Source organism: Triturus cristatus, chromosome 5_2 (genome assembly GCF_964204655.1).
Source record: "Triturus cristatus chromosome 5_2, aTriCri1.1, whole genome shotgun sequence".
In the NCBI taxonomy this organism is placed as follows: domain Eukaryota; kingdom Metazoa; phylum Chordata; class Amphibia; order Caudata; family Salamandridae; genus Triturus; species Triturus cristatus.
In genome coordinates this window covers 499,218,971-499,236,805 of record NC_140588.1, presented here as the reverse complement: position 1 = coordinate 499,236,805, position 17,835 = coordinate 499,218,971, and the positions used below count along the sequence as shown (strand labels likewise).

The following is a 17,835-nucleotide window of genomic DNA, read 5'->3' as shown; positions in this document are numbered from 1 at the left end:
CAAATGGTCAAATGTTTGGGGGAGGTGGAATGAGTATCGAGGCACGATATGTGCACAAATACACCCACCAGGGCAAAGAAACCAATTTGAGAAATCCTGGGGATGGGGTCCCGAGGAAAGGATCGGTAATGTCCTAAATCTATATGATCTTGCCAATAGGGATATGATATCACGGTGCGAGCCCCACAACAAGTAACATGGTACTAAATGTGCACTGATTTTGTTAATTGTATTTTGTTTCACTTTGCTTAAATAAAAAGAATAAGAATAAAAATAAAAACTAAACCCCATCACCCCAAATTGACTCACTCATAGTGAACTGGAGAGGCCCCACCTGGTGGAGGAGATTCGTACAGCCATAGGTCATATGGCAAGAAATTAAACCCAGCAATAGATAGGCTTCCTATTGAATTTTATTCAATGTACAGTGCACAGATAACAATGAAACAGTGTCACATGTATGAGGAAGCAAGGGTAGCAGATCTGCTCCTGAAATCCCTCAGGGAAACACGGATAGTAGTGTCGCCTTAGCAAGAGCCCTCCGACATGCAGTCTAACCAGCCTCTCTCTTTCCTAACCTAGATTATACTAGAGAAAATACAGCAAATATACTGATACTTTGCGTCTGGTCCCAGTTCCACGTGGACCAAAATGGTTTCATACCTGAAAGTAACAATTTTCTAAACATTTACTGCCTGATAAGGACAAGTGAAGAGGCCACTGAGAACTGACTGGTTGTATCCCTTGATATTGAAAAGGCATTTAAAACACTCAATTAGCAGGCCTCAAGAGAATGGGCCCAAAATTCTTTAGCTGGATGAGAACGCTATGTAAAATTGATTACTGGCTAGAATAAGGATTAGAGTCAGACCATCTCTGACCGGTTTGAAATATGCAAGGGAACTCGGTAGGGATGCCCTCTCTCTCCTTGCTAATATTTGCTTTGGCCATGGAACCCTTGGCGTGCATGCTGCGTATGAGAGCCCTGGGCTGGGGAATAAAAGCATTTGGGAGGTGGCAGGTGATACCATTATATGCTGATGATGCACTGATTTACTTTCCCAACATGTGTGAGTCCCTTTCAAAACTAATAGAGACCTAGATCTTCAGAGCACCATCAGAAATTAAAATCAACTGGACCAAATCCAGTCTTCGGCATTTGAGACAGATACCCAATACTTACAGTGGTCTCGCACTATGGAGTAGGTTAGAATAGCGCACCAACACAATTAAATCCTTGGGAGTTCAAATATACCACACAGATACAGAGCTTGCAAAAGGCAATCTGGGTAGAGCTCTCACATCAATACCTTGCTCTATTCCATTTTGGACCGCTCTACCACTCTCCCCTATGGGTCTGATGATGGCGATAGTTAAAATATGGATACTACCTAGGCTGTTATACTTCTTTGCTATGTTGACGATATTCCTCCCAAAATCCATATTAAAGGGTCTTCAAAGTCTCCTATCGGATTTAATATGGGGACATGGAAAGAAAAGAGTTGTCTCAATTATGAAATGTACTTTGGTGTGAAACAATTACAATGGCCGATGCACTAGCTGACAGATGGTCCCTGCGGAGTGAGAGATGTCGTAGCACGTGTATTTATTGACAAATCTATCGTGTCCTGGAGAATACGCCTCTACGGAAAACTGCCCAAGGAGACAGCCCGTATGTTGGTAGTGAGAAAATTCTGGCGGATCACCCCCCATATGCCCCAATGCTATTGTTGCAGGCAGTACCCGAACTAAAAAGTATTACGTTGACAAATGATAAGAAATCCTGGAGGGCCCCTTACACAAGTTGCCACTATACTTACAGAGAGGAGACTTCATACATTCCAAGATATACATGATACATACTGTATAGTTGGTTGACACTCTATAGCATACAGTGTAATACTGTCACGATTCCCTGGCCGGTTGTAACGCTAGCTGTAAAAGCTTATTTCCGGCCAGGAACTAGAGTCCCCAGAATCCTTAGCGGGGCGTGGCGTGCGTAACGCAGGGGCGGAGCCTAAAACAGGAACAAAGCGGCTGGAGCCCCGGGCGGCGTTGCCGATTATTCCTCTCCGTGGTCTGTTTCCGCGCAGATCGGAACTCCGGCTTCTTCACTAAAGCGGTAAGAGGGTTCTGGAGTGCAAACTCTTGGGACCGCCAGATCCTTGCTCCGGTCCGGTGACGGACATCCCAGGTCACGCTATCTCCTCTGTTGGCGGTAACGCGCTTCCTTAGCCGTTACATGCAGAGGAGAGTTGTCGCCCGTAGAGGCGCTTGGGCAACATTCTCCCTGTTGGAAAACGGCCAGACGTGGTCATTTATGCAGGGAGGGTATAGTGCCCGCGATTGACACACATCCGGGTCTACGCCTTTAACCAGTGAGCGTGGGTGTGTGTGCTGTGCCATTCGTACTGTGGGAAAGATACGCACTCACATTTGCGCATTTCGTCAGTGAGCGTGGAAGTGTGTAGTGCCTTTTCGTACTTTGGGAAAGATACGCATTCACATTTGCGCATTTAGTCAGTGTGCGTGGAAGTGTGCGGTGCCTATCGAACCGTGGAAAAGACAAGCATTTAGAGTGATGTCTTATATCAGTGAAAGTGGGTGTGTGAAGTGACTTTCGAACAATGGAAAAAACACACTTCCAGATCTATGGATTGAATTGGTGTAAAGGGGCTATCGTTCCTGCAATATCACCTTTGTTCAGTTAAAAAAGGAAGGTGTGGGTGCTTGATAAACACGCAACTATTGTGACTTGTGGCTTTGAACTCAGAGCTCCCTTAGATACAAACCGCCAGGTGTGGCCATATAAGCAAAACGAGAGTTCTCAGATATATGCTATACAGTAGAGCGCTTTGTTGTGCGGTAGTTTTGTTTTCCTCCTTTTTTGCATTTTACTCAGGAACCAACACTTAAGCATTCCGGAGGAAGAAAGGTAGTAGTGACACCTGGTTACCGGTCCGGATTACTCCTGGCTTGCCTCCTTCAATACCCCATTGGTTTCTCTCGGACTATGCTCAGAGCCATCCATCTTTTTCTTTGCAGGTAGGATAAAGGAGAAATAGAGGGGTTAGGTGTAGTGGGAAGTAAGAAGAAAGATACAGCGGTTCGGTATTTATATTGTTTCTTCACACAGGTCTCCCTCCCTGCAGTCCCCATCCTTTCCTTCCCCCGCTCAATTGCCCCAAGAGTCTGTGTATTTCTATATGCGCCAGACTTGGGTCGATTCAGAGGTGGGCCCCCATAGAGCATCGACACAGCCCTGAGGACTCGGATTCGGAAGGCGCGACAAATACAACATGCAGTAGGTACCCAGTAGAGAAAGTGTCAATTGGAGCTGGCGACATCTGCTCCTCTGCAGGGGCGATTATCACCTGGCACTGGTAGGAAAACCATCACAGAGAACTACACTGCTCACCCAGTAATGAGAGGCAAATAAAAAATAAGTGGAAGAAAATAACAGGACAACTCAAAAGAGTATTTCTGAATCCGAATTCAATACACACAATTCAACTACTTACACCAGACAAGCCTCACCCTGAAACGCATACACCAAATGTTGAGGGAGCATCCTCAGAATGCCTGAGATGCCAACAACGCAAAGCTGGCTTCTACCATATGGTCTAGGAATGTCCAGGGTTATATCAGACATGGGAGACAGTGATGTAAACAGTGCCCGAACTGCTAGATCAGACAATACCCAGTACACTGGAACTGTGTTTGCTGTGCCTAATGCCGAGACCAAAAGGGAACAAATATCTGTGCAGGTTTATAAATTAAGTTCTCGTATTGTTTAAACGGCACAATGCAACAGTATGGAAAGCCAGAAAATCACTGGATGTAGAAAGTTGGCTACGTGGCCTGTGTAAATGGGCCAAAGTGGCATCAGATGTTATTACATTAACTCGACAAAGAGGTGGGAAGGGTATGGGTGGATCAGTTTAGGAAGAATAGGTCACTAAGCTAGAAGTAACAAGCATTGAAAATGCAATAGGTCTCGCCTTTGATTAAGTTAAAGCCATTTGCTTTGCTAATGGTATTGTATAGCAAAGCAAATGGCTTTAACTTAATGAAAGGCAAGACCTATTGTATTTGTAATGCTTTTTTTTTGCGAGTTGTACCGACTGCATGCATGGTACCTGCCAAACCCAGCCGTATTCCTCAGAGAGTTGGTGAAACAGCTGTTGTCATTCCTTCTCATGAGGACGAAAGTGGCTTGCTGGTGACTACAGTGCACCGACGGGAGTATGGTAGTAAGAAGGGGAAATTAATCTGTCAAATTATGTGCCCTGTTGTCAAAGATTTTTACCCCAGCGATGTTTTTTTTACAAGAATGCCATTACAGTGCAGCGCACACGGGTACAGCGCCAAGCACTCATTGTAATAAGACACCGTCGTGTTAATTGCAAAGTGATCTAAAGTTTTATATTTACCAGTTTTCAGTCAATCCTGATCTTGAATATTTTGCAATAATGAAACGCCGAGCTTAGCAGTTCCATGGCCTGCATCTGTTTTACTCAAGATAAAACGTATGGAACACAGGCTTTGGAAACAGTTTCTTTCCATATGTACTCTCGAGAAGAGCCGCAATCTCTCCACCTTTTATCTCTTCAATACAGAACTAATGCTGTAGTCTGATTGTACCAAGCTTCAATGTGCTCATGCATGTAAACGCCGTCATGCACAAAGGTACGCTGGCTATATGTGTAGTGTGAATGTTGAACCTGCTATACTGCAATGCAAGCAGGAGGAATAAATGAGGGCTTATATCTAGGCAATAGAAGAAACCTACAAAGAGAACTTAATTTCCTATCAACCATCTGCACAGAAAGGGACATCACCGGATTTCCGATCATCCATCGTACAGGAAGTGACATAACTGGTTTCTGTTTCCCGCCCACGGCACCCTGCACTCCTCCTCTTTCCCACGAACTACTTAATGGCAGCTGCAAAACGGATGAAAGGATGCGTGCAGCAGGCACAGCTGCGCCTATCTGCACCTGCACCGTGGCCAGCACCAGGGACCCTGGTTCTGTCCCAAGCCCGGCTACTGTGCTACACTCCTCTGTGTTTTCAGGCCTGGCTGCCGCTCACCGCACTGCTGCCACATTGCACCACACAACGTTGAACGAGAGTTCACATGTGTCTCCTGCAAGTTCTTATGACCAACCACTCCTACGCCAACAGCATCCAGCAACCCACTTGCCAATAGCTCAAACTCGCGAAATGCAAGACCTATTGCAGGGTAAATGCTTGTTTTTTCAACTATGGGAATTACAGGCCATTAAAGACAAGAACTTTGTAATTAAAAAGTTGTCAAGAAAAATACAATTTACTCTTCACCACCAAATTTGTTTCTAGAGCCCCAAGAGATACAGTGGAGCAGATCTGCCACAAAGTACAAAAACACAAGCATTTGCAATGCAATTGGTCTCCCATTAATGAAAGTTGGAGTTAATGGGGTTGTAAATGACAATGTCTTTTGTTTATGGAGTGGATGTATGTAGTGTGGAGTTTAATTATATGGATTGGATTGAACTTGTTAGTTGTGGAATTGTGTGGGGTGGAACTGTGTGGGGTGGAACTGTGTGTGTGTTTATTTGTGTAGTGGAATTATGTGGATAGTAATTATGTGGTATTAAATTAGCTGGAATTATGTAGAATGGGATTGAGAGTTATGGAGTGTAAATATATGTATTGGTATGTTGTCTTGTGGCGTGGTATGTAGTGGAATTTAATTATGTGGTGAGCTGTTGAATTGTGTGACATGATGTTGAATTTTGAGGTGTGGATTGGATGCATTTGTTGTGTAAGTGTGTTGATTTGAATTATGTGGTTTGTTGTTGAATTATGTGGTGCAGAATGGAAATGTGTGGAGCTGAATTGCGTGGCGTGGAACTGTGTGGTATTTTGAGTGAAATATGTGGCATGGTGAGGAGTGTATTTGTACGGATGGTTGCTGTGTGGCATAGTGGTTTTATGTGGGATGTATTTATCTGGTATTTAGAGGAGTGTAATTAGGTGGCAATGATTAATGTGCACGTATGTGCAAAGGCTATATTGAATGCACTTTATTATCCTTTATGAATAACGGTAAAAACAGCTGCAGGAGGACTGTCAAAATGATATCTGTTTGCATGGCCTGTTTTAGCCTTAGTAAGTTGTTGGATGCAAAGTTACCAGACAGAAACCGCCACAACATTTCCAAAAAATAAACAAACACAGATCCTGGAGATGCTGTCAGAAAGAGTACTTAAATAAAGGGTGTCAGGTGATATTAAAATTTGGATGCAGCACTTTAAACCATCCCTTGCCCATGACTTGGAAAATAAATAACTTTTTAAACATAATTTAGGAGGTGAATGCAGATTTAATGAACAAGGCTTCAGCAGCATTTCAAATGTTTAAAAATGCAAACTCTAAACAGGTTTCTTGAAAGAGGATTAGAACTCAGACATACAAAGTGCACAGTAATCTAAATACAAAGTGATGATCTGCTAGTGTGCTGGGTTTATGACACTGCCCTGGTTACATTACATGTGAAGTCTAATGGCTCACTGTAGGAGGGTGGAGTAGCAGACGCAGCCATAAATCTCGTCAGGGAGCTCATTTACGGAAAAGAGCCACCTAGCGAACCAAAGCGGCCCAGCTCGGCAGGCGCTCAAGTGAGAAAATAAATAGCTGTTGTGTGTGAAAAGTGTGGCAGAGCAGAAAGAATACAGAGGAGCAGGACAGCATGCCAGATCCGTCATGTGGGGGAGGTGCACGGAGCAGAGAGGCACACTGGCGAGAGAGCCATAAAAGCATAGATGTGCGGGGAAGAGCAACAGAAGGGAGACCTCTGAAACAGCCCTGCCGCTGCGCTTTGGGGTTAAACTAACGCCAATTATGTCATTTTCCCCTCATTCCAGCACAAAAATGAGAAACATTGAGCAATAAATCTTACAGGCTATAAATAAATGAATAGTGCGTTAAACACAAAACATGTACAACAAGAAGCACCCGTAAATGGCGCCTGAAATTAAAGTGGCAGTTGCGTTTTAAAATCGGAATGTTTGCATTTATGTAGCTAAATGAAAGCACTGCTTTGATAATTTGCACAAGCACAAGGGCACACAATAATGGGTGCAGACTGCAAATAAACAGCGTACTGCGTGGTGAAATTATGAAGAGTGCTTCACGTTTGCAGTTAAACTCGAGGCAAACGCTTTCGAGGATTACGAACCACTGCAGTGCAGGGGCCAAGGTGCCCTCTGTTAGCCTCGGTCGGGGGCACATACAAGTGCACCATTAAAGACTCCGGCAGTGGGGTAGGAGGGGGGGCAGCAGAGGATCTGCGGCATGCAGCTGAAGTGCTCCCTGGAGTCAAAGTGCAGCAGCAGTAACCTGAAAAGTGTGAGGAAGAGCGGCTACTTGCGAAGTCACACAAGAGGTTTTTCGTGCAGCTGGGGCCGGGAGAGACGCCTGAGAAGCCAGCCCAAGTACTAGGAGATTGAAAAGAAGTGGCACAGCAGGCCGCCCATGCGCAGCATTTCTCTCGACTCCTCTAAGTAACAAGATGAAAACAAATGTAAAACCATGATGCAGTAGCGTTTAGTGCAGTTTTATATAGCGCGAACTCCACACAAAGATATTGGATCACTGTGCATGAGCACCGGTTAAATTACACAAGATCACATTCATGTTTTGAGGCACGGGGAGAAGTGAAGTGCCCAGAATCACAGGATTTTGAGCCCGCCGAGATTCAATCATGGTTCTCAAATTCCAATTTCTGCTGTTCTGGTTGTAACGCGACAGTCAACCCTGCAGCTGGACAGACATGGAGATTAAGACGCACAGCGCCATTAAACGGAGCCTTGCTGGTGGACGTGTACGACAACTTGTATTTTGCTGCTTCTGTCATTGCATACAGATATATAATACTGATAAAGCAAGTAACATTACACCTACAGCAAACCAGGGCTATTGGCTTTGTCAATGGTTGTTGTTTGTGTAAGATAAATCAGCAACAACTACAGCTTCCTTGTATATAACATTGAAAATGCTTCCGTTCTGAAATGATGAGACTGAAAGAACTATAACGAGTCTCCTTGAAGTTACCTCGAAAGCAGTGACGAGTGGCACTTATGCAGAGGTAAGATTTTTGTTTTCACCCCGAGGGCAAAAAGCGCGTCCGATTGTTATTGCAACACATTACAATAATGGGGAAAAAAGTGCCTAGCTAATAATTAAAGGAGTGTGTGTACTGCCGCCAGTAAAAGATCCAGTCCGATGGGCGGGGCCAAAAGTGGACAGGGCGGCAACAAGGAGGGACTAAAAAGCCTCTTTAACAATAGAATGCCAGCATCTAGCCTAAGCTATGACACGAGCCAATGGGAAGAGAGGGCGGGGCTTCAAGTCCCCTTCCTCAACCGTATTGATTTCAAGAAGCTCTTGAATGCCGAGAGCAGCGCATGAGTGCTGCTATCGCCAGCCGAGACCTAAAAAATTATACGAAATCACCCTGACCACATACAATAGAGCTCCTACTTACTTCGGAAGCAGAGACAAAACCTGTAACCAGAAACTACAATGTTAAGCAGTGGTAGTGGATGTAACTAAGCACATGTTATGCTCTTGCATGCCCCTCCTCTCTGACCAGGGTTGGTTTTGGACTTGCAGCAACCTCCAAAGCTAAAGACTGTGTTCCTCTGGGTAAGATATGCACTGCATATGCATGATGCTGAATTGATGTAAGTTTTGTGACAGAACAGTGGATTTTGTGTTACAAAATTACAACAATGTTGTTGAAAGTGGGGATAGGCTTGCACTGCTGTTAACTTGTCGAAATCCAATAATGAAATACAAAAATAATGGTATCAGTCATAGACGATACCATGAAAATTAATCCATTCCAAGATTTCGGTGACTAGGAACCACCAGAAGACCTTTCTGGGCAGAAAGATTAATACTATACATTCCAATGCTCAAACTGCGGAAAGTAGTCCTGATTGAGCATTACCTGAAACAAGAGAGTAATCAATAGCAATCCAGGCTGTGGAATCGATCAGCAACAGGAAAGCCTCTGAGAAATTCAGTGGAGAGAATGAATACAGTAGCATCATTTGAACAAGCAAAGCACAGTCTCTGGGAAAGCATCAGTCCACCGACCCAGAGAGTCCTGTGCTTCACAGCCACAGTTAAGGCTTTAAAAGGTTTGCTGCAAGAGAGAATGGGCTCTGAGTATATAAACATATAGAGATCCACGCCCACAGGTCAATGGGAGACTCAACAAAGGTAAGCAAAAGAGTCTAAATGCAAGTAGATGTGTGATATACACAAACGTATGCATGCGTGAAGGATTTGCAGTCAAGGAATATCAGGGAGTTACAAAACACAGGTATGGTCTGCACATACACATATGCAGGGAGTCTATACACAGTGGTACAGATGTTTCCACTGCTGGCAATCAGTCTCACGTGTATGAAACCTTTACACATTCCAGTCTTATTAACCAACACTTTGTTTGCTGGGAGGAAATGTACAGGTCCCAGAACGCAATCTGCTGTCCGTCAAAAAGTCAGCGTTGCCCAGCGGAATCATATAAGGGACTGAGACACTCTGATGTTATGGGTTTGCATCTCACTGGACGATATTCTTACACCTCCCTGTTCATATTGCTCACAACCTGTCATTAATAACCATGGGTGACCGGATGTCCAGGACTTGTTGTTACTATGTAGTTTTCACATATATTCCGACTTCCCAACAATTTTATACCAATAAAATAGTCTCAGTTCTCAGAGCTGGTCGGGTGAGCAAGAGGGCCTCATTTAAATGTAGCTTATGCTCACAGGTCCATCTAGTTATAACACTTAGTTTTGAAGGGCATATCTTTAGCAAAGCTGAAGCCAAGTTGGTCATGTGCCATGTCAAAGAAACATGTTCCTGAGGAGACGGAGTAGGTTATACAGCGGGCGAGCTCTTCGACCAAAGTGCGCTACAGGGGCTAACCCCTCCCGGGATCAGATCTGATCTGCCTTCTCGTTATTCAACGAATACGCAAAGAGGTGGACGCTTATTACAGTTAGTCCACACAGCATACAGCACACCTTAGCGTGTGTATTTAAATGCATATTAACGTGGTTTCAATTTTTACCATTCACTTTTTTCACTTTTTTGCACTTTAACCTTTTATGTGAGAGAGGTCCTGAAGAAAGCCCCATTAAATCTATCAAAAGGGCTGAAACATGTCGACCAGTGATAATTAAGACACATTTATTAGTCTCATTTATTATCCACTCATTGTTTTTAAACATACCCTGAGCCGCTGGGAATAAAGTAACTATCAGTTACAAACCCAGAGGTATTTTTATATTTCACCACTTCACCACAACTACACACAAAAAAACAGCTCCACTGTAATCAGGTATCTCAGCACAGCTGAGTAGCATTCGGCTACTCAGCTGGGAACCCGATGATGAAACATGACACCAACTGGGTTGGTGCGTGAGGGTTCTTTTAAAAACCCTTGTGGTGCCAGGCACTACTGTGTTGGATAACCAGCTAAAACTTGGCCCGTCCACAGTTGTGTTTGTATCAAAGCATGTCACATTTTTGTGCATTTGTAATGTTAACATTACCACTACTGCTGATATGTTTTGTATGTTACATTCCAAGAAAGACATTGTTAAAAAGGCCCTAGTGGTAGGGACATGCAGTTTGCGCAGCAGGATAGATGGCTGTTGTGTTCTTGGGCAGTTCCGACTCCCTTTATGGTGATTGGGCCATGCTGGCTCATACCGGGGCACTGGCTTACCACTTAGGCGGTGCACGCAATGGCTAGCACAAATAATCACACGCTTAGTTCTGATGGGGCACCGCCCGTTTATTATACACAGGGGTCAGGTGACCTTGGATCAAATCACAATTGCCCAAACTATCAGGGGTGCTCAAGGAAACACCCCTACGGCCATCAACATTACATTCCTCCTTAACTTCCAAAAAAACACATTATTAACACACAAAACACAGAATTCTTGGAACGTTCCTTGTGCCATCTGGCGAGACCACCCCAAACAACCTGCAGTGGTCTAACCACATAATTCTGAAATTGCTGTGAAGGAGTAGGGTTCCGTCTGAGGTTATATCTTGATAAACCACACCCAGAGTCCTCTATTGTAGAGGAGTCTGTGGTCAGTGGCTTGGGGCTCGGACCAAAGTCCTAAGGCACTTCTGAAACTAAGGGAGGTAATCCTGCTCAGTCAAATTCATCTACTGCAGCGTCAGGTGGGGATGATCTCTCCGTGCACCCCATAGGCGTTACAGCACACCTTGATGGGCCAACAGGTGCCTCATGGTTACAGTTCGAGTTATGGTTCGAGTTACAGTTAACTGACCACTAATAGCCGTTACCATCGTCCCTTGGATCCTCGTGACTTGCCATGGGAAACACTCAAAAGGCAGGCGGAATTTGCTTCCGAGAGGTGGTGATCTTGTACCAGCATCATGTTATTGATTTGGATGTTATAGACCGTAGCCCGCCTGCATTGGGAAATCTTTTGGTTTTGTGTGCGTCTCCAAGATGGGGCCAGTCTGTAACTGGCTGGGGTGCTCTCCAACCGAGGAGGGTGTGGCATTTAGTTTTACACCCTTTGTCCGAAACAGAGGATACTGGGAGCTACCCCAGTGGTGGGGTGAGGTGCGAGTCAGTAGTCTTTTGGAAACGTATAGACAGCCATTTTCATATTTTGTTGCTCCGCTTGAGCAATCTGGATTACCTTGTTGATGGTTCGCATGAAACACTTGGCATCACCATTTGCCTGGGGTCAACAAGGAGAGATTTAGCGATGCTTGGTGTTCCTTGACAACAAATAGCTAGCCACCTCCTGGCTATTGAAAGGGGGACTATTGCCCGTACGTAATTCTTTTATCCGACTATGAGTGGCCATGACTTTTTGAAACTTTGATATGGTTTTCTCCACGGATGTAGATGCTATGAATTTCACTTCTGGGTATTCAGAAAAATCATCAATGATGACAGCAGGTAACGACCATCAGGAAGGCTGCCAAAATCCACACTGGCACGGTGCCATTGGTTTCCAAGATTAGCTCAGGGATTATGGGCGGCGGAGGGTTAGGACTGCCTGCTCCTAGGCATAATCACATTCAACCATATCATCCAGGCTGGGGAACTACAACTTACTGCGCAGACTATTCTTGGTTCGGATGATTCCTTGGTGTGACCCATGGGCAAGAGCTTCCATCATGTGTCAAACGGGACAGTATTACCAAATGAGGTCCCCAGAGGAGGCATCCATCTGCAGTCACCGTGAGCTCACCCCTCACTTTATGCAAGGATTGGAATGTGTATCAGGCCGCTGCTGTGTTGTGTGCCAAGTTGGCAAGTATGTTGACCCATTTCCTAGAGCGGGTGGCAGCGATGGTGGACTGGAGGCAGTCATCAGTCCCGTCACCTCAATAATGCCAGCTAGGGAGATGGGTAGAGGGCGACATTACTCCACAACCATTTTTAAATAATCCTTCGTATCCATAGCTTCCTTAGTTTCTTGAGGAGTGGCTGACCATGCGTGTCTCTACCAATAGTCCACTGTATTGTGAGACCCTGGCTTGTACTCGACTGAGAAATTGTAGTCTTGCAACTGGAGGACCCATTTCTTAATCCTTGGCAGGGTTTTTGCTGCCGACCCCTTAAAAAATGCATTGAGAGGTTGTAGTCTGTGTTCACTCTGAACGGATGGCCAGACAGGTACACATAGAATGATGGCACCCCCAATGTATTGCTTTTTCTATGTGGGAATACTTCTGTTTAGTCAGGATTAGAAGCTGCTGGCATAGGCCATGGTAACTCACTTTCCACACTGCTGTTTCTGGAATATAACAGCTTCAAGGCGCGTTGCGCTGGCATCCATAAAGAGTTTGGTATCTTTTCCTGGATTAAAATGTGACACAGTAGTGTCCTCCGATAGTGCCTGTTTCGTAGCCTGGAACGGCTGTTCCTGCTCCGCATTACATTGCCAGGGGGCTAAGGCTTTAGTGAGTTCTCTCAGTGGTTCTGGGAGTTGTGAGAGATTCCACATAATATGACCACAGTAAGTCAGCATTCCGAAAAACTGCAAAAACCAGTGACTGTGTTGGGTGCAGGTGCAGCTTGTATGTCCCAGACTTTGGCAGGATCAGGGGTGACTCTCTCTGCGTAAAACAATTGCCGAAGAAACACATATCTTCTTTAAGGAATTCACATTTCTCCCCACTTGGTGGAGAGAAAGCCTACTCTCCTGAAGGCCCTTGGACACCATTCTGTGGATATGTTCTTCAATGGAGGGGCTGTGTACCAGAATTTAATATCCCCTGGAGTCAGCTAGCACTACTCAGATAATGTTCTGAAACACTTCAGCTGCGCTGTAAATCCCAAAGCTGAGGCGTTTGTAGTGCCGTCATTCAATGTGGGTAGAGAAAGTTGTTATGTGACAGGACAGAGGTGCCAAGAGGATTTGGTGGTAACCGGACCTTACAAAACATTTTGTGTTATTGATAATTCTTTATATATTTTGTGAGTACGGTACTGTAATTGAAATATGTATCTGTACTATTGTTGAAGGGTTTCAACAGCGGGTATACCAATATGGTATCTGTTGGAAATTAATGACTTTTATAATGTGTGATTTCATCACGAGGTGTTGGATACTAGTGGTAATGTAATATTATGGATATCTTGTGTAAATGGAAATTTTGTTCATTTTCTAGCCCTGACAAAGTCGTGGGCGATACGCCTTCGCAACGAAACACATGTTGGCAGAGAAGTAATAAAGATTCAAGAATGTGACAACTAGAAACTGGACTTGTGCTATATTTACAGTGGACTTTTTTAATGATGTGTGCTCAATGATTTTTTTCAGTGTTTAATAACTTTTTGGTTTATTAAGGGCCAATTCCTTTAAATAGGTGCTCAAATTCACCTAGAACGTAAGTCTACTGCACTGGCATGAATCCCAAAAGCAAAATGTACCAACTGGATTCGTTGGGCAGTGTGGCAGCTGAGCAGCATGTCCGATCCCCTCTTGGTGACATACATCTTGGCTTTGGTTGACCTGCCCTGATGTTCGATGACCAAGGTAAAGACTCCAGCAAGCAGGAGACATGTGTGAGTGCCAAACGTGTACACCCTGGTGGCCATGGGGCAGACAACTGGTAGTGTGGGCATGGCCTGTAGCAACGATGGGGGCAAGATATTGATGGAGGTCCCTGTGTCTACTAGGGCTGTGATGTGCTGGCCATCCAGCTTGATTATGCACCGGGGCCCCTGGGTCTTCGTTCCTGGGTTAATTTTACAGGATTGTATGACATGCACTGTGCCTTCCATGGTGTCATTATCCATGTTGTCGTCCTCCTCTGCCATCACGCACTCCGCAGGTAGGTGCTTTTTTTTGTGTTTTCTAAAGTGGAGCACACCGGCAGACTTTGGTATAGTGATTCATCTTTCTGCAGGAGGAGCACTACCTCCCTTTGGCAGGGAATTTACCTGCATGTAGAGTGGCACCTCCACACCACCGACATGACCTGCTGTGCTGGGATGACTGCTGCTGATCACGTCTGTTGGTGTTTGACTTGGTGTACTGGTAACCTGATGGATGGCTCTGTCTTGATGTTGTGTTGGAGGGCCACCTCCTTGTGGGCCACTATAGCCTTTGAAAGTTCCTTTGACCTACCCAGCTTGAGGATGTCCGCCATGCTCATGCCAGAGACTTGTAGAATTTGCTCCCGTAACTTGCCAGAGGAACAAACTCATATGAACTGTACCCAGAGCTCATCAAGTTCGTTCTTTAGGGTGCAGGTGCTAGTGAGTTCTCAGAGTCTGGCATATAATTCATCCACCGATTCCCCGGGTGCCTGCTGAGCCTCTTGTAGCAGGAAACACTCATAATCCAAGTTGGCTAGAGGAGCAAAGTGTGCCGTCAAAGCAGCTTTGGAGCGTGACATTGGTGAAAGGGGGACCTGCTTCCGCCACTAACTTAAGAGAGTTTATAGATTCGAATGACCCTTAAATTTAGAAGCATGGGGCAGCATCTGTCGGCCTCCAGGCCCACTATGACATAGTACATTTCAAGGCAGTCGAGCCATGTGGCCCATTTTGCTGGTTGCGAGGAAGGGGCACTAGAGATTATGAAAAAGTTAAATAGCCGGGACAGAAGACATCGTGCCACTGTGGTCAGCCTGAGGCTAGCTTTACCCCGGAATTTGGGGGAGATAGGCTTGTCAGAGCAAGGGTCGCTGCTTGGTGGTGGGGGAGGGGGCAATATGGCTCCCTTCTTCCTTGGGGCAGGCAAGCAGACACACCCAGAGCAGCACACCACTAAACAGCCCACCTGTGTGTGTACAGTGAATTGGAAACTAAATAGGGGCACGATAAGGCATGCATGAATCTGATGTCCCTCCCTGGCTGCTATGGGTGAGATCATGCTCCTTGCCAGTGCCACACTTTACCTCCAGCCTGCGAACCAATTCGGATTTCCTGGGCTCCAAATGTGGCAGCTGGGCGTGGGCAAGTGGAACTGCTGCGCGGGAGTGGCGCCTCTTCAACGGGCGTGGATCATACCATACCCCTGCCAAGTAGCATGGTGTTGAGACACTTCGTGGTAGAAAACAGCCAAGGCAGCGACTGCAGCCGACGCCCGATGCTGGCAGAACGAGCACAGAGCACATGTTCAGTGTGGCAGGCATTCAGTGTGGGGGCGCGTAGGCGAGCAGCCCTCGTCACCAACTGTTGTGTTCTTAGGCAGTCCGGAGCCCCCATTTGTTGATCAGGGATGTGCTGGTTCACACCAGGGTGCCAGGTTACCACTTAGGTCCCAAACGCACCAGCTAGCGCAAATAATCACTTGCTTAGTTTGGGTATGTGCAAAACACTGCCGTTACGCTGACCGCCCTGTTTATAGCACACTGGGCTCAGGTGACCTCGATTAAACCACATTCGCCCAAATATCAGGGGTGCTCAGGGAAACACCCCTACAGCCAGCAACATTACAATGCCAATTCCTGGTCATTGCCTCTCCGCCCATTCAAGTTTACAACCCTAACCATTTCTATACTTTCTGAACCAAAACGTGCAATGGAATATATAATGTGCGCTTAAATTTTCTTGTGCGATTACTGCTAAAATGGCATTTAAATATGTACTAACTGCGAAGTGAGCCTCTTGCAGTTAGGATTAAGAATTAAGTGTTAATGTCTCCCGAACACCGTGTTAGTGCTCTATGTAAGTGAGTACTGTCATCGTAGTCATATAATAATAGTGGCTGCCGAAATATAAATCCTACCTTTATGTTGGTACTATTGATAGAATCGGTGTTAATGTTTATGATGATACATTTGTATATAAGAACAAAATCGCATTACTATTATCAAATTCACCTGTCATGAACTCTCCATCAACCCGACTCAGAAGTACATGGTCAGGCAGACTATGCGACCTAGGCCTGAGGTTACTGATTGACAGGTCACAGGTGGGATGGCAGATAGCCAGAAGACAAACGTGAGAACAAGAAATTCTGGTCCATCACCCAGATAAGAGCAGCAACACCACAATGGTCCAGGGAGATTGGACCCAGTTAAGTACACTTGGCCAGAGGGGTGCGCACATACCTAAAACACCATTAAGTCAGATGCCACATGAAGTTAGGCACACACAGCCAATCAGGACGCAGCACACACAGTGATCACACATCCCTCATGTAACACATCTGGACACGTTATCCACTGGCCCTCACTGTGTCCATGCAAGGTCGAGACCCACAAGCATTGTTATCAGGGGCCTTATTTAGGACTCCACAGACAAGGCCTGCTTCTTTGACCAAAAAAGGATCAACAGAAATATTCTGATAGCCAAAGAAATGTATAAAAACCCTGTTCAGATTATACTTTGAGACAGTCCTCAGACCTGCTTCTGTAACTGCGCAAAGGGTTTAATTAAATCAACTGTACCCGTTTTGCCGAACGCCTCTTGTATTTTAAAGGTAAATTCATATTCCAGCAATAATGTATGTTGCATGAATCTTTTTTTTATATTTTTTTAACAGGGCCATTATCGATTCTGGGAGGATTCTGCAGGATACCCTTGTCAGATGTACACGTTGCGATTCAGAGCACTGCTGTGTGGGGTCTGATATACAGCTGTAAGGGGGTGGAATGAAGGTCAGCACTCACCATCTCAATGATTTTTGTCTTGCGGCCGGTGCGCCTCTTGGATCCCAGGATGAACTGAACCAGCAAGACGCCTCCCAGCAGCAGTGCGCAAACACCGCCTCCAGCCAAAGCCCCAAGACGGGCTGCCCGTCCCCGCTCCATGCTCTGTCCCGCACACGTTGCCGCCTGTGACGTGCCTTAGCTCTTGGCCGGGTCACTGTCGCGGTGCAGTGGGGGCTGTTATGGGTCAGCTGTTATGGGTCACAGGCTAGATGGCCATGGCTTACCCCAACTTACATATGTTCCACCGGCACCTGTCAAGATATGTTGTAGAAGATGAAACTGTATACCGAGGGCTTGACTTTCGGCTGAGTGAATCAGAAAGTAAGATCGTGGCGGCCATTTTAGAGTGGTACGGACTTTACATTCAGTGAGGTGACTGGCTATTCTGGCAGAGACGCCTTTGTAATACCCACTTTGTGTTACGTTTTTCAGAATAAGGAAACATTTTTACAAGCTTAAAGGTGACTTTCTTTTCGTCTATGCAAGTTTTTCAACATTACACATTTTACGAAACTAAACTTGTTATTTATTTGTAATAAAAGTATGTAATATGAACGTAAATTTTTCTTTATGGTAGCGGGTTCTCTGTCT

General features: G+C 45.4%; 1 protein-coding gene across 4 annotated transcripts in view; it reads right to left on the bottom strand.

The window, feature by feature from the left end:
- NT5C3A (5'-nucleotidase, cytosolic IIIA) overlaps window positions 1-17,529 on the bottom strand; it is a 548,905-nt gene extending 531,376 nt beyond the window's left edge. The window contains exon 1 of one of the 4 annotated variants that reach the window (XM_085607495.1): window positions 17,203-17,529. In XM_085607495.1, coding sequence (XP_085463621.1) covers window positions 17,203-17,343 — 141 coding nt within the window. In that variant the 5' untranslated portion in view covers window positions 17,344-17,529. The remainder of the gene's footprint in view (window positions 1-17,202) is intronic. The other 3 variants (XM_085607492.1, XM_085607497.1, XM_085607494.1) reach the window with 3 other exon arrangements.
- Window positions 17,530-17,835: the final 306 nt, after the last annotated feature.